The sequence below is a fragment of the Ursus americanus genome, chromosome 34 (assembly GCF_024610735.1).
Source record: "Ursus americanus isolate L20-20 chromosome 34, mUrsAme1.1.p, whole genome shotgun sequence".
Taxonomy (NCBI): Eukaryota; Metazoa; Chordata; class Mammalia; order Carnivora; family Ursidae; genus Ursus; species Ursus americanus.
Genome location: NC_142160.1, coordinates 3,432,597 through 3,454,778, shown reverse-complemented (window position 1 = coordinate 3,454,778; position 22,182 = coordinate 3,432,597). Strand labels below are relative to the sequence as shown.

The window sequence follows — 22,182 nt, the reverse complement described above, 5'->3', positions numbered from 1 at the left end:
GACCCCCAGGGCCCAAGGCCAGGTGGCCGGCCTCCACATGACTCACCTGGAGAGGCAAGCCCTGGACACTCCTGGCTGGTCCCGTGTCTCACTGCATCCTGAAGCCACACACTGGCTACCCACTGTGTTCTCGGGATGCTCGGCTTAAAGCCAAGCAGGGCAGGGATCTGCAGGGGTCCGTACTATCTTTGGAGCTTATACTATACAAACGGGGAGGTGAGAATCAGGCAGAAATGAATCAGACCTTCCCAGAAGCCATTTCAGTGAGTAAGACACAGACCCAATAAATACTTGAAGAATCAGCCTGGGAGAGGGTTCCGGAGGACTCCTTCACCACCTCTTACACAAACCACTTGTCTGACCAGCACACTAAGCTCTTATTACATGATATCCCGTCCAGCAAAAATAGTAGAGTCTCTCTGTTGAGTTTTATTGTTATATGCCAGGCACCGCGCTTTACATACGTTCTCCCATCAACCCTCACACTCACCCTCGGGGTATGTAATAGGATACCCAGGTTTTAAGTAAAGAAATTGAGGCCCATGCAGAGCCAGCGGCAGAGCTGGGATTGGGCTCTGGAGCTCATGGATGCCCTGGCAGCAGGGCTAAGTGGGCATTTTCTAAAAGGTGCTCACAACCTGTGCTTTCAGCTCAAATAAATTTGACAAACATGTGGTGTAAACATCTATAAAGTGATTATTTTTTCATGGAGAGGCTCTAATTTTCCCTAGTACTTTGTGCGTGTACAGGACAGAGGGTGAGATTTGCATAAATTATATGACCATGTAGACATTGACGCTGGAGTTCCTATTAGCATCTCCCAAAACAGTAGCCTGCAGAACACGGAGTGCCAGGCAAAGGTACTCGTATGTCATAAGTGAGAAGAGGTGTGGGTAAATACTGACAGGGCAAGGATTTGAAAAGGGAAAAGAAAACAGGGACCCCCCCAAAGCAAGAGATGGGGTCCAGAGGACAAGCTTCACTCGCTTGATCCCCTACCCTCCAACATACACACGGCTAGCCATGATCGGCTGTACACGTGTGTGTCAGCTGTCATCCAGAAACAGGGAAAGAAAGGTATTAGGAAATCATATTTCTGTTTCTTATGTGTACATCACGTTCCATCCACAAAGAAGAAAGATGCAGACTGACAATGTCAGGAAGAACCAATGACCAAGACACAGTGGGCGTTCGGTGCACAGGATTTCTTTCTTACAAAGTTGCTGGTGTAGAGAAGTCATGGACGCCAAAGGCACAGGAGAAGAAGATGACATTGTGGGCCCCACCTGCCCAGTGGTGTGGTTGCCATGGAACCAGAACTCGTGGCTGATAGCAAACGCTTCCCCGTGTCCAGTGCCATGGCGTCCGGTCAACTCTGCTTTTTCAGGGGAAACCGCAAAGGGACGTATGAGAGCAGTGCAGAGACAGCCGGCTCTCTTCACGGCCACCCGGTCTTTCTTCCTTTTGGAAACCCTCAGTTTTAACTGGGCACTTGGACGGGGGCCTGCGTGGCCCCACCTCCTTGCTGCTGGACGGCCTATGTGAGCCAGTCCGGTTGGTGAGATGGGAGAGAAAGTGGGTGTCGTCTGCTGCCCCCGCCCCTGCTTGCCAGCTGGGAAAGAGGACGGTTGGGGTGGCTGCCTGGACCCAGACACGGAAGCCGTGCGTAAAGGGGGCAGAGCTGTCACGTCGGCCCATGCGGTCTCTGTGATAACCATGCAGCCTCTAGTCTGATTGTGTCCAATGCTGGAGGTCGGCTTCCGATGGATCCTTCGTCAAATTTCCTGCTGCTTCCTGTCCCGGCTCCGTCTGTCTGTCTGTCTGTCTGTCTGTCTGTCTTCCGCATGCTGAGGCTGCACATGGGCTTCCTCTCTGCACTGGTCTTAGTTCAGTCAATGCAGTCTGAAAGAAGAGATTAAGGAGGTTCTGGAAGGCATCCAGGGCATGACGGTGACCACTGTGTGGACAACCAAGGGTACTGTTTGAGTCTCACTGAAGAGAAGAAAACCTGTCGAATACTCCTCCCTCCGATCTGATCATTGAGCAGAGATCGTATGCGTCTAGGATACAACAGGAGTGCACAAGACATGGGCTTTCCTCCTTTGACCTGGGAAAAACAAGAAGGCAGAACAAAACAGGCAAAGGGCAAACACAGTGTGGCCTCTGAGGTATAAATGGTGAGCCTGTGGCCTGGCTGAGCAGCCCTGCACCGGAGGGGCCTGCAGCCCGGGGCCAGCTCCTGCTCAGCGTTGGGGTTTGGGGAGCAACAGAGGAGGTCCTCATGCCCTTCCACACCTCACCGTCATCCGACTGGTAACCGACAGATGGTTTGCAAGTGATGACGGGCCTTCTGCAACTTCCACCTGGGTGTTCTGGGGGGTCATACGGCAAGCAGCCCCAGCCACAGGAGCGCACACGGCTTCTAGAGGATTCCAGCCCTTGCAGTGTGCCCAGCGGTGGCCCGGGGTCACTGAGGAGAGGTGCCTCCCTCCCTAATGCCCCCAGTTCTGACCCCTGACCCCCAGACTCTGTGAGCGTGAGGTGTTACTTCACACCCCCAAGTTTGGGGTGGCTTGTTGGGCCCCAGTAAAAACTGGAACAGAACTTAATACCCCTCCCGCAGGGTACGGTGGTGGAGTGAAATGAAAAGCACATCTTGAAAAACACACCTTGAGCTATTAGTCATCTGGAAATTTCCTAGTTAAAATATCGTGCGGAAAAATCATCCCACACATAGATACCGGGTGTCTGGAGGAAAGGTCATGGAGGTGAAATACCGACAGGGCTCCCTGTGGATGAACACAGAGACACTGCTCCCGAGCCCACGGAAGGTGGCAGCCCTGTGACCGGCTGAGGGCAGGGGTCCCGCGGGCTGTGCGAGGAGGACAGGGTGTGACAAGCTTGGGAACCGAGCATTCCCACGTCTTCCCCTAAAACACACTCGTTCTCCCCCAGGGTGACCCCACACGTCTTCCCCCTGCCTACCTCCCAGAGCAGCAGATGGGTGGGTGAAGTGGGCTATGGGGTGCAGGCCACCAGCTGGTCTTAGTCCCGCACAGGCCAGAGGGCCAGGGCCGTGCATGCAGACCCCCTACACAGCTGCTGGTCAGACACCCCCCTGTCCCGGCCTGGCTAGGCCTCAGGACCCGCTGGAACCCACAGGGTGAGTCCAGCTGGCTCGAGGTTCCCGGGTCCTGTTCTCACATGCTAAGGATTGGGGAAAACCTCATACCAACATTTTATATGTACTTAGTTCTAATTTCAGGTTTTTCTCCTTAGGATAGATTCAAATATTTGGGGGGCAAGTCCTCCATTGGAGAAATTAGAATCAGTCTCCCTGGACCACTTTCAAAACATGTACCCCAAGTAAAAATTAGAACAAGCAAAATAAAATTCTCTCTATACGTACGCCAATATTTTGATGAGATTTGCAGAAACAGATCTCTTCTTTGGAGGCAAACAGAATTTCCCAAAGTGATTGAGAAGTGACATGAACGACCACTGTCACCTAAAAGCTGTGTCTTTATGTTAGAGCATCTTATAAAAAACATGACTAGCACATGAAACCCATGAGTTCAGGAGTGACGTAAAGCTTTTGTAATGTTACATGGAAAGAAGCACGTTAAGCTGGTAACCTGCCCCACGCTAGCCGGAGTAGGATGGAGCAATGATTTGCAATACGGAGTTTTGCAATACAGCCTAAGGATTAGCCTCTGTTTGATATCTTCCATTTACTAAACAAGCAGCACAGTCATGTGGCTCCTAGGTCAATAAGCCTTGAGTGACACTTTGTTCCCACATCTTTCTCTGCCCCACCCCCTGCTCCAGGGCTGGTCTCTACCTGCTCTCGCTTTGTGTGAACCCTTCCACGTTTTCCGTATGCAAGCACATGCAGTAGTATCCCCTTGATTTTCCTGCCGTTGCACAAAGAGTAGCTTCTCTGCCTTTGCTTTCAAGGGAGTAAATACTGAACCATAAATTTCAGATATTATGCAAGTAATACCACTTTTAATGGTCTGATGATTGGAATAGTTAATTTTGTCACCTTGGTTCAGCTACTGTGCCCAGCTGAATGGTCAAACACCAGTCTAGATCACTGGGAAGGTAGTTTTTTAGATGTGATGAACACATCAGCAGGCTTTGAGTAAAGCAGATATATGTGGGTGGGCCTCATCCAATCAGTTGAAGGCTTTCAAAGCCAAACCCAAGGTCCCCCGAGGAAGGAAGGAATTCTGCCTCCAGGCGGCCCCATAGAAACCCTGCCTGCATTTCCATTTGGCTGGTCTTCCCTGCAGATTTCAGAATCAGTCCTGCAGAATCACCTCTCACCTGAATTTCTGGCCTGCCAGCCTACCCTGCAGATTCGAACTCGCCAGCCCCCACAACTGGGTGAGCGGAAGTCTTAGAGGAAATTCCTCTCTACACTCATCCTGCGGGTTCTGTTTCTCTGGAGGACCCCAGCAAATGCAATGGCCCTGTCTTATTATAGTTAGGGGATGCTTGCTGAGGAATTTCGCGGGAGCCGTTGTGCCCTTAAGTGCTTTTCACCCTGTTCAGGGAGAGGGAGGGAGCAGACAGATGGAAAGCCAGGAGGCTTGCCCACAGAGCTCACGGTGCTCACGGCCAGGCTTCCAGCTCCCTGGTTGTGCACACACCTTCCTAACCCCCCGCCTGCCTTTCCACATGGGGCTCTGCGTGGGCAGGCAGGGCGGGTGCCGGGTCACAAATGTGTCTGGTGTCCCCGGCAGCAGCGAGGACCGCCCGGGGGTGGGAGGGGGATGCTGTTCTAGAAAAGCCCCAGGCCTGCCCACAGGGCTTTCAGTGACAGCCCCTTACTAATGGCCACAAACGTGGTCTTTTCTGCCCTCCCTGCAGCACTGGCGCTCTGAGGAGGGGTCTTTGCTGCGAGAAGCACAAGCCCCCGGCCGTCCCGCTGCACCACAGAGAGCAGGCAAGGCCTCCTTCCCGGCCCCACTGTCCTCCTGGCTCTGTTCAGCCCCAGCCAGTCGTCATCGGCTTGAGGCAGGGGTTGTGAAGAAAATCTGAGAAATGAGACTGTCAAATGAGAAGCAGATCCCGCCATCGTGGATGGGGACGAGAATTTATGAAGCCCTGGAGTAACAGTGGCTGAAAGGTGGGACTAGCCCAGGGACGCGCAGGCGCCTGCAGACCCCGAGTGGGGGCAGGTCGTGAGAAAGCAGACAGAGCAGCCCCTTCAGGCAGGCATGCACCTGCTCCGTGCTGTGCAGGGACGGCCATGGGATGTCAGTCACGACCCCACCAGCCTGGCATCCAGCCAGCTGTGTACGTGTGGCAGCTACCCGGCCGGCCGGGCACTGACGTCCCCCACCTCCCCAGCACAACCCTCAAAGCTGTGCCTGAGCCTCGGGGTGCCGGGAGGCAGCAGAGACTCTCCAGGGCAGAATGTGCTCTTGTCTCCAAGTGTATTCTTACAAAGTCCGGCTTGCTTAAAAATGACCCCCTTAGCAGGATCTGGACCTGGAGAAGGTCATCATTGCCCTGCTGCAGTGGGCAGAGGGCAGAGCTGTTTCACCAGTCAGTTTGGTTGTTATTTGGGGAAATAATCAGTGGTCATATTATCTTATATGATTGTGGACAGGCTGTCAAAGCAAAGCCCGGAGTGCCTGTCACTCAAGCTCTGTGTGGGCTCAGGAATTCTGGGAAGGGCCTGGCACAGATGCCCCATTTCAAGGGCACCGTGCTCACTGCATGTGTCTGCCATGGCTGTGTAACAAATATCACCAGCTTCGTGGCACAAAGCCTACAGATGCACCGGTCACATTTCTGTCAGCTACCGGGCCCCTGCTCGGTGTGTCCGAGGCTCAGATCCAGGGGCAGCAGGACAGTGGGACTGAGGTCTCTGCTTCCTTAGCAGCGGCTCCACAGCCGCCCCGGGGGGCCCACTGCTTCCTTTCCCAGGCCTCCGGCTTCTTCCTCTGCAACCAGCCAGGAGAGTTCTGTGCTTTTAAAAGCCTCACACGATTAGGTCAGACCCAGCTGTGGAAGGCACCACAATGACGGCGTGATTTCCATCACGTCCCAGGCTGGCCACCGAGTGGCCCAGAATCCTGCCCGCCAGGCTGCCGATGGATGCAGGCTTTCCACCAGCATCCCCCATGTGTACCTCGTTTTTGTCCAGTGTAGCTGGATTCAGGTGTTTGCACCACCCCCCAAACATCAAAACACGCTTTTCGTATTTTTGAGCTTGAGGAATATGGAAAACTGAGATTTCCTGTGCTCAGGAGAAATAAAGTTGAAATTTCTGCACGCAGCCCACTCGTCTGTGGGGTTTTGCTGCGTTTTATTTCAGGGCCCTCGAAGACCTGGGGCAGGTTACCAGCTTGACATGCTTCTTTCTATGTAACATTCCAAAGAAAGCTTTACGTCACTCCTAAACTCATAGGTTTCATGTGCTAGTCATGTTTTTTATAAGATGCTCTAACATAAAGACACAGCTTTTAGGTGACAGTGGTTGTTCATGTCACATTCTGAATCACTTTGGGAAATTCTGTTTGCCTCTAAAGAAGAGATCTGTTTCTGCAAATCTCATCAAAATATTGGCGTACGTATAGAGAGAATTTTATTTTGCTTGTTCGGTCTGATTTTTACCTGGGGTACATGTTTCGAAAGAGGTCCAGGGAAACTGACTCCTCTGGGAGAACAGGGTCTTATAGGCTTGAGGGTCCATCCCAGCTGCCAGTTCTGCCCTTTCCCCAACAGAACCAGAAGTTTGTGTTTTTCGGAAGCCTGTATTATGTCCTTGCTAGGAGAGCATTGTATTTCGGACTCAGCCGTGTTCGCAGTAGGAGTGCCGCCTGGCTTCCACGGGGACGGAGCTGCCACGCGCCGAGCTCCCACGCAGGTCAAGTGTGAGTGGCCATGTGTACGTGCACGCAGGTCAGCGGGATGCTTTGTGCTGCCTAACATTTTCCTAGACACGGACTCTCCCCAGCTGCTCTCCTGCGCAGTGCCTACCCGCCCACCGGCTGCTGGGTGCACCGCCTGCCCCCTCATCCTGCAGGCCACTCGGGGGCCACTGCCACTTTCAGGCTACCCTGGAGCCGCTAACAGGGGTTTGGCATGTCCTATGCCTGGTGCCATCCTTGCAGAGGTGGGCGCTGCAGTTTGCCCCTGCGGATGAGCTCAGCGCCGGGAGGGGAGACTGCTCCAGCATTGACTGCGTGCGGGCACCACTTGGAGATGCTGTGGGCTCATTCCCAACCAATGCAATAAGGCAAATCATGCCAGCAAGCAAGTCAAATGAGTTTTTGGTTCCCAGTGCATATAAAAGTTCTGTCTATATTGTCATCTGTGAAGTGTGCAATAGGATTATGTCTAAAAAACATTGTCCCCACCTTAGTTAAAAATATTCATTGCTAAAAACTGCTAACCATCATCTGAGCTTTCAGCAAGTCGTCACCACGGATCACAGGTGACTGCAAAAGTATCATCATAACGGAAAAGCTTGAACTCTTGTGCGAAGGACCAAAGTGTGACCGTGAGACAGGAAGGAGCAAATGTTGGGAAAATGGTACCGGGAGACGTGCTCGACGCAGGGCTAACATGGACCATCAATTTGTAAACAGCGAGGTATCTGCAAACCGCAGTAAGACAGAGGTTGCTACCCGCGCCGACGCGGACCTGGTCCAGGAGCCTCGCACCCCATGCCCACTCTTCAAGTTGGAGGGACAGAAACCCCATCCAGGTCACGTATCTGGGATGCCACACAGTCTCATTCTGAGCTGAGTGCTTGGCTGCATCTGTGGCCCGGTCGAGCCCCACCTGCCTCCCACACGCGCGTCAGGGTGTGACTGGATCTATGATTTACACCCTCCGGGCTGTGTGTGCCCTGGAAGGAACGGCTGGGCTGCTGGTGCAGGCACTCTGTGATATTTTGGGCTGGAAGGAGCAGGCCACAGCCCCAGCCCGGTCTGCAGGCTCCTTCCCGAGTCATGAACACCATGCTGGCTGGACGTGGGAGGGTGGGGGGCTCTGTACGGAGTGTAGAGGCAGGCTTCTGGGATCACACCAGACCCCCAGCTCCCTCCACTGGTCTGTAAGTCGAGGCAAAGTACTCAGTTTGCCCATCTGTGGAACAGGGCGGTGGAATCACTACTTCATCATAGGGTAGGCTGCGAACTTTAAATACGGTAACGTGCTTGCTCGGCCCACGTTCTGAATGAGTGAGTGACTCGTGCCGGCACCTGCACGACGTCCTTGATTTAATCGCCATCTCTGACACATCGAGGAAGACAGGACATTTCACTGTTCGCACTTTCCCAGCATCTGCCTTTGATAAGAAAAGGGGCCCATGATCAAAAGTGGACACCGCTCGGTCCCCCACACACATCCAGTGGACGTGACCTTGAGGGAATCTCAGTGCTCTGGGAGAAGTGCTGCTCCTAGAGGTCATTCCGCAGACTTTCACCCCAGGGGGCCCTGCCTTCCCGATGGGGCACCTGGACGTGCCATCGCTGCCATCCCTTTGGAATGAGGCCAGATGGGGATGGAGACAGTTCCCTGTTAACATCCCATTCCCCACGAGGACGTCCCATATAGGCTGGGCATAACAAAAGCTGCCATACCCCTGCTACAGTTCCAGAGCGATTCTGGGTGGACCTCGTTAAATCAGGGAGAGAATCCGAGTCTGTGTGCACTTCCAGGACATTCTCCCATCGACTTGCTCACTGCCCCTCCCCCGCAGGTCCAGGCTCCTGACCGCAGATCTAACCACGTGTGGCCTCTTCTCCCTGCCGACCCCACCCGATCTCTCTATCGTTCCTCTCTGATCTTACCAGTCTGCTCCAGCCCCTCCCTTTATCCTGTTCCCTGACTTCAGTGGTCACAAAGAGGGTCCTCCCTTCCCCCCAGTACTCTTGTCTGCACCCACATTGGCCACCCTCCGCCAGGGTCTCACTCTTGCCTTTAGGAGGACAGGTCCTTCCAATCCTCACAATCCCCTGTACCGGGGTCCTGCTCTCCAGGTCCCCTCCTCCTGCCTTCCCAGCTCACTTCCTTCCATCTGGTCTGCTATCATAACTAATTCCTCAGCTGCACTGGGGTCCCCACTCACTCTCTCTCCCGACCCCCTCTGCATCATCCATCATCGTGACCACGCCCTGATAAACACCCTTCATGCACATGGTCCTCTCTTGCTTTGTCATATGCTTTTGGGAAAAGTCCCCAACTAGATACATCCAATCTTCCCAGGGCTGGCATTCTGGCTGGTTGTCATCCATGTGGCCCCGTGCATCTTGGCTGCTCAGTGCCTGGGCCATGCTGACTGTGGGGTGTTTAGAATGTTCTACCGTCCAGGCACCTGCACCCACACAGCTGCTGGCGGCTGGATAAATACCCCCCCAGTACGCTGACAGCCCTCACTTTAATTTCAGAACGTCAGACGAGCCCTTCATGTTCCCAGCTGTCAGCTTACATTTCCCAGTCCATTCATCCCCTGTCCTAGAGGATCCTTTCAGTCCTACGCTCCTCCAACCTCCACAACTTCCTCCCCATCTTCTCTCTTAGCTGATCACCTTGCTTCCTATTTCACTGAGGGGGTGGGGAAGAAAGGAGCAATCACAACACATTGCCACCACCACATAAACCAACACATGGACACATTGGACAATGTATTCTATGCCCTCCTGTTGCCATGAACTGTCCACTCTCTCATCTAGAAAAACTTCTCTGGTGAAGTAGATCCTGTGACGTTAGCACATGGCTCCAGCAACTGTCCCCTCTCTCCTGGACAGCAACAGCGTTCCGGTGGAAATGCTATCATCAGCGTAACAATACACTGTAATCTTATCATTGAGAAGGAAAACACTAACAGCAATAACAAAATTGTGACTTCACATCCATCCCTCTGCTCTGTGCTTTGTCTCCCCTGTATTGACGGGGATGCCTAGGAACTGAATCTCCCCAAATCCTGGCCACCAGCATTCTGGTTAGATTCCTCATGATCTGTGGAGGGCAGAGGGATATAGAGTTCTCATTTAGGAGCAAGTAGTTCCTAGGCATCCTGACCTCTGCATTCATGCCTCAGGGCCTTTGCACGTCCTGTTCCCGCTGCACAGAACTTTTTCTCCTCCTTCTTTATTCAAATGCCATTTTCTTGATTAGACTGTCCTGACTACCCTCTATAAAATTTCAACCTGGTCCTCCTCCACCCCCAGGACTATCTAATTCCCTTTTCCTATCTATTTCCTTTTCAAATGTTTATCATCTCATGACCATCAGTGTGAATACATGTTTCCCTCTTGGTTGTCTTCACTGGAATGGACACTCCTTTGGCAAAGGGGTTTTCATCTGTTTTTCCCACTGTTAGGATAATGCCTGACATAGAGTTGATTCTCAGGTTGTTTTTTTCCCTAAGATTTTATTTATTTATTTGAGAGAGCGAGCACTCAGGAGCAGCAGGGAGGGGCACAGGGAGAAGCAGACTTCCCACTGATCAGGGAGCCTGACAGGGGACTCAATCCCAGGACCCTGAGATCATGACCTGAGCCAAAGGCAGATGCTCAACCAACTGAGCCACCCAGGCGCCCCTGATTCTCATTCTTTTGTCGAGTGATCCAAATGAATGACTATGGTGTTACTCGAAGCTATAACATTTCTTCTGAGCACTTCCTTAGGTGTAACTCATAGGTTATGGGACGTCGATATTTTATTACCATCATGGTTTAGATATTCCGCTGTTTGGTTTTCATTTCCTTTTTAAGAATTGGTTAAGAGATGGGTTAAAAATGTCCCTATCGTAGTGATTGTTTGTTGATGGCTATTTCGATTGTCTCTTGTTTTTGTTATTTCTGTTTTCCTACAATTTGACCAGAGAATGATGTTTGTGTTAGTTTAATTTCTGGAGTATGCTGTGGTCCTCTGTATATCCTATGAAATGGTCACTTTTTCCGCATTATTGGCACTTGAAAAAAGGGACTCATTCTGTTATTCTGGTCTTCTAGAACTTATTTTTGTCTGCTTCCTCTGTTACAAAGCAAGTGGTTCAGATCGCTACCGGCGTAGCGTCTGTGTAGCTTTCCTTGTATGGCTGGTTTTATCCTCTAGGAGTGCGGTGCTATTTCATTTGGTGGGTGGATATTCATAGCTGTTACAAATATGCACTGTCGTGTCTTCACTATGGATCACCCATTGTGAACCGTCCTCCTTTGTCTCTCTCTCGATGTCACTTTCCAGAATCCTCGCCTCGTTAGTCTGTGACCTGCTTGCTTTCTTCTCTGTATCTGCTGCTATCCTCTGCTCGTCCTTCTACCTTCAAACATTTCAGTTCACTTCAGGTGTATTTCTAGTATACAGCATATTGTTTGACTTTGCTTTGTGACCCAATATTTGAGTGTTTTCATTTCTTTCTATATTAATTTAATGCATCTACCTGCCCTTATTTGGTATAGTCTTATTTCTGTTTCATTTTATGCACTCTATTTGCAATAGCATTTAAATCTTGGTGTGTAGTTGGCTGTAAGTGTTTCCTTTGATAATTTGTTAAAGTGGTCAACTTTTAATTATAATTAAATTCAATGCATTTAATCCTCTATTTCTTTGGATGAAACCCATTGACTCTTGGGACACCTGAGCGGCTCAGTTGGTTGAGTGTCCGAATCTTGATTTAGTCTCAGGTCGTGATCTCAGGGTCATGGGACCTAGCCTCGTGTTGGGTTCCGCACTCAGTGTGGAGTCTGCTTCTCTCTCTGCCTCTGCCCCTTGCCCCCTACTTGTGTGCTCTCTCCCTCTCAAATAAGTAAATAAAAGCTTCAAAAACATGGTCATTTTGCAGGATGTGTCTCAGTGTTGATGGCTCTATGCCAGTTTTTCCTAAGGAACACTAAGGAAGTGTGTAGGTCTTCTTTGAGTTCAGGCAAGTGTTCTAGGATTATATCTTAACATATCCGTTCCGTCTTATATTTAAGTTCTCTGCCCTAGTGACAGTTGTGCGTATGTTGGATTTCCATTGTCCAGCTTACAGATCTTGCACTTTCTCTCAGTCCCTTAACTCTGAGCTCATTTCCCTCCATCCTGTACTTCATGTTCCCTTGACACACTGATGTTCCTTGTACTGCGTCCAAGACAGCCTTCATTCCTGGAAGAATAGTTCTTTCCTGAGCTCTGTGGGTGGGTGGGTAACTGCTGTCAGCTTCCCTGCCGTACCTGTAAACCTCATATCTTTACTTTCACTCTTGCTTTCCGAGGGCAATTTCTTCATTACTTTGTTGATTTCGTGGCAGTATGTTTGCTCACAATATTTTGGCAGGCGGAGGTGGGGGGAACGTTCTTTGTCTAAACTTGATTTTTCTGTTGCGTTCTTCCTTTTATTTCATGTAGTTCAATTGATTAGATCCTATATCCTCATTTCATCACATATCTTTTTTTAAAGATTTATTTATTTATTCATTCGGTGAGAGGGAGGGAGAGACGGTGGGGGGAGCAGAGGGAGAGGCCGAGCAGGCTCTACACTGAGCGCAGAGTCTGACGCGGGGCTCGATCTCCCGACCCTGAGACCATGACCTGAGCTGAAACCAGGAGTCAGATGCTCAACCAACTGAGCCACCCAGGCGCCCCTACATATCTTTACAAGTGATGAGTTCTTCCCGGAGAAGTCACTGGAGAGTGCTTCCTAGGAGAAAGGGTGTGGGCTGTCCCAGGTTAGCAGGACTTTCTTTTCTGATGCCGGTTGCATGTGCCGTGTAGTTATTTTAGTCTTTGTTTCCACACACACCCCCTCTGCCCAGGAGGGACTGCAGCTCAGAGGCTTTGTTCTCCAGCCTTCCTCATCTAAGAGGAAGCCATCTAAGCATTTGCTTAGATGGAGCACGGAATAAGATGCTGGTGGTGGTGTCCTGGGTGGAGACCACTCCATCTCAAGGAGGCAGGCAGGTGCGCACCGGGTGGCCGCCCCACGAACCTCCCTCCCAAGAGGAGGAACCCAGCAGCCCAGAGCCGTTAAGAAGCAGCAGCATAAGCAGCCTCGAGCTCCCGACAGCTACTCGGGGCTGGGCTCTCCCGCATTCTTATTTGTTCAGGTGAATGTCCTAGCAGTCCTCCACTTTCAGTGATTTCTAACAGTGGGATTGCAAATACCAAGGCAGTGATTTCCAGCAGTGGGACAGGTTGATGGGGGAAGGCACTCTGAGACGTTCAGGAAAGATATTGAGTCTGCGCCAGGCTTCAGGGAAGATGGCCAGAGACCCCAAACCTCAGGCAAGTCAGGAACCCCTTGACTGCTCAGCTCACTATGAATGTTTTGGAGAGGCTGTGTCCTTTCCTGGTGCATCCATGGGACCTGAGATCTCTCCCACTTAAAACTTCCACTTCTCAGGTTGATGAGAGTTACAGTATTCATGGAAACACCTACTCTTGGAAAACTTTCTAACCAGTGATGCTGTGAATGTGTCCTTAACCTGCAGAGCTTTTGTCTTCCGTGAATTGTTGGTCAAATTGTCAAAGAAGGAAAAAGAACACAGATGTGTCCAACCCTGTTAAGTCTTTTGTTGCTCTAATCATTCCTGAGGACACGTGTTTGATTGGTCCCCTGTATCTGTATTTTTAAATGTACTATTATACTTTTATTATGATGGTGTGCGTGTATCTGTTGTGATGGCCCCTACTGAGCCCTGGTATTCACAGCCTTGTGTTGTCCCTTCTGAATCAACTTGACCAGGTGCCCGGCTTTGGTCAGTGGGACATTAGCCAGCAAGACAAAGAGGCTGTAAGAGCTTGCAGATCAGCTTGGTCTTTTTGGAACAGCATCTCTTGGAGCCCTGAGTCTCACGGGAAGAGGTCCAGCTGCAGTGCTGGGGAGAACATGTGCAGAGAAGAATGCCCAGGCAGCCCCAGCTGGGTGAAGACACCATCGCGGATGCTCCAAGCCTGGCGCGCCGCAGTGCCCAGCCCAGATATCTGAGTCAGGAGGGGCACTCATCACCGTCTGCACCCATTAAATGGTAGTGTTGCTGGCTGCACAGCGATGGATAATTGAGACAGTACTATTCATAAACACTGCTATAAGATGAGAAAAGATAAAATTACTCATCAAAACACAGGTCATAAGAAAGGGTTGAGTGAATCACCGACTCATTCCAAGATTAGGAGTAGAATAAATAACAAAGTAAGACCAGCGCACAGAAGGGCTTGTGACTGTATCCTGAGCAGTGGCAGGTGCGCGAAGCTTCGGGGACTGGAACCAAGTGAGGAGACCTGAACAGGGAGGAGATTCACGGTGTCCAGAAGGAGGAGGGCGCTGTGCTGTGCCGTGTGTCTGTGTGTGACTCCCAAGCATGGGGAGTCAGAAGCCAGCCGGGCCTTTTCCCACCGCACGCTTCACTGAGTGGGGCTGAGTGCAAATCTTCCTTTTATCGTGCTTTTATTGTGAAATATGAAACACAATCAGATAACGTATCAGCACGTAAATACCTCCATAGCCGGTCCCCGGGACCAGAAGGACCACACGGCCACTCCCCGGGGACCTCCCCCACTCTATCCCTGCCCCTAAAGCTAACAATTATCCTGCCTTTGATGGAAATCACTTTCTTGCTTTCCTTCAACGACAAACGCTGTGGTTGCGTTTTGCTGGCTTTGATTTTTATCCTAACACGAGCACGCAGTCGGTGCTCTTTGGTAGCGGGCTTGCTATATTTAGCTGCAGCCCATTCCCTTTCCTTCCTGCCTAGTTATGCACCTTACAAATAGCTCTCTCTCTTTGAAGTACTTTTATTTTCAGTTCGGGGCTGTAGGAGACACTGCAGGAATGCGTATGACTGTGTTGACCCCCTGGTGCATGTGTCCTTGCAGTTCTGTTGGGAACACACTTAACGGGTGAACGTGGCGATTCCCACACCATCTGAGTCCGTGGCTTTAGTAAACGATGCCAGGCTGTCTTCCAAAGCGGCCTACAGGTGGAGGCCTTCCCGCAGCTCCGAGAGCCCTGTCACTTCACATCCAACCGGACGGTGCTCTCAGGCTTTCCATTTTGGCCACTGCTTGCATGGCGATTCTTTAAACACCTGTTCATAGATTCCCTGTCTGCGTATAGGCTCTTGCTCCATTTCTGTTTGTCATTTTCTTCATTCATTTGTAGGAAACCCTTCTGTACACCGGGAAAGTGCCCTTGGTGAGGTCGGTGCTCTGCGGGTGCCTCCTCTCTCCTTCTGGCTTATTATCTCTTCCCTTCTTGCCAGCGCCTCTTGGGGACTCGAGGGCCTGACAAGTATTGTAGAACAATTCATCACGTCTTTCTTCGCAGGTCATGCTTTTTTTGTCTTGTTGCACGCGTCTTTCTCTGTCCCGTGTTCCAAGAAAAGATCCTCTTCTATTTTTGTCTTAGAGCTTTCTTGTCTTGCCTTTGACATTCGGGTCAGCAGGGTAAGTGCACGGCGTGAGATAGCTCCGGGCTTTCCCGGAGCTCCATGCGGCTCTCCAGCAGACCCAGCCACACCTGCTGGAAAGTCTTTCACTCTGGCCAGTGTTGCAGGTTCAGGGAGCGCGCTCGCGTCGGGGGTGGTGTAGTACCCCGCGGGTTGTAAGGCTAAGAGGGAGAGGCCACGGCTGGCGGTGGAGGGCAGGCCGGGGGTCCGTGGCGGGGCGCTCGCAAGGTGGCAGGATCTCCAAAGCCTACTGGAGCAGAGGTGACAGGAGCTGCAAGTAACGTGCAGATGAATTCAGAATGGCTTCAGTGACAAGGGGAGTGTATTTCCTCACGTAGCGCGAATTCCGGAGTCAGGGTGACTCCAGTGTTGATTAGTTCATCTCCTGGCGCCACCAGGAATGCGGGTTCTGTCCATCTTCCTGGGCCTGTTCGCCTCCCCGCAAGCTGCCGAGCAGGCCCAGGCACCACAGCCAGTGAGGCCGCAGGCAGGGAGAGGGGAGGCGCTGCCCTTCCTCAGTGTCTCTCTGCACCAAGACACCCTTCCCCAGAGGCCACCAGCAGACACCCCTCATGTGTCTCTGACAGAGTGGTCTGGAACATCCATGCCTGATCCAACCCTGGGAAGGCTGGATGGAGACTCATTCTCTGGATCTGGGGTGTGCCCGCCAGCATCCCCCAAATAGCTGCTGGGCGTCTGGGAAGGGGGGGGGGTCGGAGGGGCACAGGCAGAGTAGGTTTGAGTGCTGCCTGGGTAGGACAGGGAGGAAGGAGAGAGGCCACAAGGCCAGTAACAGGGGCCCCTGGTGCAGGGAAGGACAGGAAGATTGGGGAGAGATGGAGGAATGACACCAGCAGAAGAGTAAGGGGGCTGATGACATCACCGAGCAAGAGGTGGGCCATCACAGATGCTCAGCCCCTGGGCCAGGTGTTCCTAGCATGGCCTCCCCTTCCCTGCCTGCTTTCATCACCTGGAATGTTCCATCAGATACCCAGACTGACGGGAGCCCTGGCATAAACCAAGCTTGAGGGGCTCCTCGTCACTCAGCCTTTTCAGATGCACCCATTCATCAGAGATGACAGCAACCCCAACAGCGTGGCTATGTGTGGACCCAAGAAACCATGGGCACCCGAGCTGGGGAGTGGGCATGCCTGGGTGCAGCATCAGGGGCAAGCTGAAGCATCGGGTAGCTTGTCCTTTGGTCCTCCAGCAAGTGAGGGCCCTTCTCCCCTGCTGGGGTCTTCATCCCGGCAGCCTGAGGTCCAGGCAGGACTTGGGAATCAGACGCGCCCCGGCACCCACGGGAGCTTTATAGGAGCTGGGGGCAGATCTTCGGGACCTGGGTTGAACTTCTTCTCTGCACTCTAGCTGCCTGGACCAACAGGAGTCACAGTCCACACGCTCTTGACTCGGGGCATGAGCGTGGGCTCCTGGAGGCCAGCTAGTCGTGCCTCAGGAGCTGCACAGGCTTCCCAATCTTCATGTCCCAGGACCTGCTGCAGAACTTCATGGTCGAGGGTGCAGATCAGGGCCCTACAAACTTATGCTGTGAAGGACCAGGTAGAAAATAATTTCGGCAGTGAAGGCCAGATGCTCTGCATTTCAACTCTTCGACCCTGTGGTTACAACATGGAAACTCTGGTCAGGACAAAGCTGTATGAACGAGTTCTCCTAAAACTTTACTGACCACGGCAGGCAGAGCGCCAGAGTTGGCCCCCCAGCTGTCACTCACCAACTCCCAGTCTGAGCCGATCGGTAATGCTATTTTCCATGGGAGAAAGAAGTTGGGGAAATTGTGCTGAATTCTTCTTTTGTCTTAATTCACTATTTGACTTAAACACGTGTTCACGGCATTTTTAATTGCCATTTTTAGTAAACTTGATGCTTTACATTTAAATCTCTTTCTAGTTGGCCAACAAAGGGGACAGGCAGCCTCGAGTCTTCCTCCGCACCATACAAAACATCTGCTCTTTGGGTCCCATTCGCGGCCTACCTCACTGCACCGGAACTTTCCAATGGAAGGACACTGTGGGTGGGTCAGACTCCAGTGGTTTTTTCTGTTCCTATTTGTACGAGCTCTGAAGGGAGTGTGGACCTTCCTGCGTGTCACCCGCTGTCTTCATGTCTGCCTGGCCTCGCGGTTCACTGTCCCCAGAGCCAGAGCTCCTACACAGTTCTGAGGTGCGCGAAGGGTGCCAGCCGAGCGTCACCGCCATAGAACAAAAGGCCTGCCTGCACCATCTGTGGTGGAGAATTCCATCCCGTTCGCGCCAGAAGCACCATACTGCTCGCGTGGCATCAGCACTGAAACCAAAGATGGATGTTTTCGCTCAACAGAAACACCTTCTGCCTCTCTGGGCCTGTGGGCCTGTGGTCGGTCCCCAGTGGAATGGGTCCAAGTCGCCGCTAGAAGCAGAGGTGAAGAGGCCCGGGGCAAACACTCAGCCCTCGGCTGCTTGCTCGAGAAGGGGAAGGGGACAAGCCCCGCGCTGGGAGCTGACTAGTGAGAATAGGGGGCAGAAAATGCACATTCGAGTCTCTAAGCGACCTAAGGCCCTCCACCTTCTCTGAGCCTCCCTTTTCTGTAAAACGTGAATGTGAGGGATCGAGTGTGAAATTGGCCCCAATTGCCCCTCCTTCCGCTGCACCTACGCCCTTTCCAGGGTCCCTTTTCAGCCCTGCCCCTGAGCGGTAGAGGGGGTCTTCCCACACCGTGCACTGTGGGGCCTTGTGACGGGCTCTGGCCTCCGTAGTGTAGCAGCGGTGACAGGGAGCCAGTTCGGAGGCTGGGCCCTGGAGGCTGGCACCCCTGTTCGTTCCTCCTCGTTCGTTGTGGCCTGAGAGTAAGCCTGGCCAGCCTGCAAGGAGGAGAATGGAGGCGTCCAGCTGGCAGCTCTTGGGGGCCACCAGCACACTGCCTAGTGACCCACAGCTGTCCAGAGGCACAGAGGAGAGCACAGTCCAAACTGCCCTAACCGCCTGGCCACTCCCAGCCATAGAGGCTGCCCAGCTGGACTGGGAGCTCAGTACATGCTGTTTGAAGCCACTAGAGTTTGGAGTGGTTTGCAACACAACAATAGCTAGCTTATTCTTGCTCTAGCTCACAGATGTGGTGAAGGTCAAGCGAAGCCACGTTTATTAGAATGCTTCGTGCGTCGTAAATAGCGCACAGATAGGCGCTGTTTCACCCATCCCAAACGTCTCGATCTGTGTTGAGATGGAGTAAGACACTAACCGATGTAAGCAGCCCCTTCTCTCCCCTCCATGCTCTGCTCCAGCACACAGAAGAGCTTGTGTTTTCTCTTCTAAATACTTTGGGCAACCTGTAGTCTCCCTCATGTGCTCAACCAGTACTTACTGGCCAGCTACGATGTGCACGGCACCGTTTCAGGCGCCGAGGATACTGGGCTTAGGTGGGTTAGCGGAGGAAATAAATGAGTGTATAAAACAAAAGTATCAGAAAGGCTACGGAGAAGACAAGTATGGGCGGGGGAGCAATTGCGTAATTGAGTATCTAGACAGGGTGCTGTGGGAAGGAGGTCATGATGAGAGAGAGCCAATGGCTGGAAGATGCCAGATGGTTGGTGTTTCTCCTCACAAGCTGGGAGCTGCTACGCTCCTCAGGGTCCTGCCTTGCGGTCACGAGTTGGTGGAATTGGCAGTGCTATTTGCTCACCATAATTTTAGTGGCAGGGAGCTCACCAACGCCTGACATCACTGGATTACATATTTGGAAAGAAAGAGGTTTAGATGTGTATTAATGATGTATTGCTGAGCAAAATGTCACCCCAGAACTTAGTGGTATAAAATGCAAATAGTTGGGGCGCCTGGGTGGCTCTGTGGGTTAAGCGTCTGCCTTCAGCTCAGGTCATGATGATAGGGTCCTGGGATGGAGCCCTGGGTTGGGGGGGTGTCCCTGCTCAGTGGGGAGCCTGCTTCTTCTTCAGCCCCTCCCCCTGCTTGTGCTCTCTCTCTCTCAAATAAATGAATAAAATCTTTAAAAAAGAAATAAAATGCAAATAGTCATTGATGATCTCTTGCGGTGTCCATGGGTCAGGAAGTTGGGAGCAGCTGGCTCGAATCTCTCTCTTATCATTGCAGTCAGGAGTTGGCTGGGACTGCAGTCATCTGAAGGCTCAAGCGGGGCCAGAGGCTCCGCTCCGGAGGTGGTGGGCTCCTCCCCCATGGGCCTCTCCACATGGCTGCTCGAGTGTCCTCATGACACGGCGGCCAGCCTCCCCCAGAGCAGGAGATCTGAGAGACGGAGGAGGAAGCCACTGTGTCTTTCCTGAGTGGCCTTGGGCATCGCGCACTGTATACACTCCAGCCTTGATTTAGTGCAGGAGGAGCGGATGACAGGACAGGGTTTTGGAGACTCCAAATGAGCGGAGTCTCATTTCCCTAAAAAGCCGATGGCATTGGTGACTGTTGGTGGATTTAAGTCGGATCACTCAGGTCTCATGCAGGCTCCTCTCGCTGGAGGAGGTGGGCTTAAGTGTCCCGCTCCTCGTCTGTAAGTGGGTTCTCCCTCGCTGGGGTGTGACGTCAGGATCAGGTCCAGGGCTTGATAAGGGCCCCTCTGTCTCCCTCCTCTTAGCTGTCTTGTCCCTGCTTGGTGGCACGCTCCGGAGCAGTCATTTAGAAGGGTACTTTGGTTACTACAGACCTTGCCTGACGTCCTTCGAGTGGGTAGACACCGGAGACGACTTTGCTCAGGTGACACCACCTCCAGTGCAGACCGGCCGACCTGGCCTCCGCCTGCGCTCCCCTCCTGGTGTTTGATGTTTAAAATGAATGCCCGCCTCAGAGTGAGCGTCTCTTTGGGCTCGTCTTTGGTGACCCCCATCCCCACCATCGGTTCATTGTGTTCTCTGCGCGGGGCCCAAATGGGGTACCGAGGAGCCATGCAGACAGGCGTGTAGATGATGTGTTTGCCCGTGGGCAGCCATCTGAAAATGCGCTCGGGCCTCTAGTCCACACAGAGGTGCAGGTTCACGAGCAGCTAGCTCTGATTTTTGCCAAGTTTCAAGGATGTTTACAAGCTAGATGTCAGGTATGCAATTTGGTTTAAATCATTTTCATTTTTCTGAAAGTCAGCGTTCTGTTTCCGAAGTGGGGGCGCTGGTGCTCCTGGCCTTCTGTGTGCTACACGGGTAGGCAGTCAGGGGACGTAGAGTTGATGCATCCTTGGATGACGTGGTCACTGGCTTCGTTTCTCTGTCGAAGTTCGTCGGTAGGGGTCCCCATATGGGAGGCTGCTTTTCAGTCACCTGGGCTTGGCCTGCATAAGCAGGGGTGGGGGATGCATCCCTTACTCCCAGTCAACAATACCAGAATGGGCCGATTTCGGTGAAATGGAACTCTGAGGTGGACAGCTCAGCTTCAGGGGGGTCAGCTGCCCTCTGCCAAGCCCCCCAGCCCCCGGACCCAGCAGCTTTCCTCCCCAAGGCCTCACTAGCACTTTGGGTTTCCTAATGAATTGGTTGTGGTAGACATGGCTTCCAGCAAAAGTTCAGATTAAGCACTGTGGGACCATCTTTATCATGCCTTACTGTTCTCAGCAAATACAGTCGTGAATCTAAGGATAAACTATCTGATCCAGGGGCCGTGCCTTCTTAATTTATATAATTACACACTTGAAGTCCTGGTCCACAGTGGGCACAATTATGCAAAAGTTGTCATGGAATGACTCCCTTTGCTCAGGGGTGGGGTAACAGGTGCTTCCGTGCCGTGGGTGTGGGGTCTTCGGCTCATAACATCGGGCAGGTGTGACCATCCTACGAGGTGGTCAGGGACATGCCACTCCCTCTTTTCTTCAAATATTATTTAACTTGGAAGCTACCTCTCATGGAGTATTTTGTGTGACCCCTGGGGGGGGGGGTCTTACACAGGGGAAAGCAAATGGACTTTCTTCCCCTTGGGGTACTGACTTCATGGTTAAAAATCTTGTAAGCATTTTTAGTCAGGAAAGGCGAGATGAGACGGGTCCAGGAGATGGGTGTCCCTGGGCAGGTTTTAGCCATAGCCCTTTGGGACCTACGGTTGGTGGCACTTGTGGCTCGGCCTGGACTATGAATTACTTACGAGGTGGAATGTGCCTCAGTCCTGCTGGACAGTAAGTTTCACTGTCACTGCTCAGGGTCCTTGGCCTGAGCGGGGAGATGTGTGGGTTCCATGCCACCGAGGGAAGGAGTACAGGGCGAACCCCACTCGGTGCTTCCCCTCAGACGTCCGCCCAGCTCCACATCTGCAGGACGGTAAGATTTGGGGAAAATTTTATCCCCACTGAACTCAGGGTTTCTCTCCAAAGGCAGCTAATCCCACCAACAGAATTATTCAGAATTTCCTACTGTCTTGCAGCCCTTGAGCGGGTTAGTCAGGAGAAGTGGTTAATGACCTTTCTGCCTGGTTTGACCAGAATGTTGTCCAACCGTGAAACAAGGCGCATCGTCCCTGCCAGAGACAGACCTGGCAGTGTCCACATAAAGCATCACTGCTCTTCAGCATCACTGGGGGGGGGGGGGGGCATGGCGGGTGCTCATTCTTTGCAGGGTCTGTGCTGATGCACCCTGCCAGGTGGGGGACCCTCCAGACGTTGGGGCCAGGTGAGTGGAGCCCTTGTTCATTTACACGTCCTCCCTGGCGGGCTGGCTCCTGGCCCGTGATGGGATGTGAGACATGCAGGGAACCCTCGAGGGGACCCAGAACCACATGCACTCGTGCAGAGCCCAGGAAACAGAGAGCTGGCACCCAGACCCCAAGCGTCACACGTGAGCCAGTCCTCCTG

At 52.4% G+C, this 22,182-nt stretch overlaps 1 protein-coding gene across 3 annotated transcripts in view; it reads left to right on the top strand.

Moving 5' to 3' along the window:
• Positions 1 to 21,896, top strand: part of AUH (AU RNA binding methylglutaconyl-CoA hydratase) — a 343,464-nt gene extending 321,568 nt beyond the window's left edge. For 2 of the 3 annotated variants that reach the window (XM_087858831.1, XM_045772542.2), the window contains one exon: positions 17,304 to 21,896. In XM_087858831.1, coding sequence (XP_087714957.1) covers positions 17,304 to 17,477 — 174 coding nt within the window. In that variant the 3' untranslated portion in view covers positions 17,478 to 21,896. The remainder of the gene's footprint in view (positions 1 to 17,303) is intronic. The other variant, XM_045772541.2, reaches the window with a different exon arrangement.
• The last annotated feature ends 286 nt before the right edge of the window (positions 21,897 to 22,182 follow it).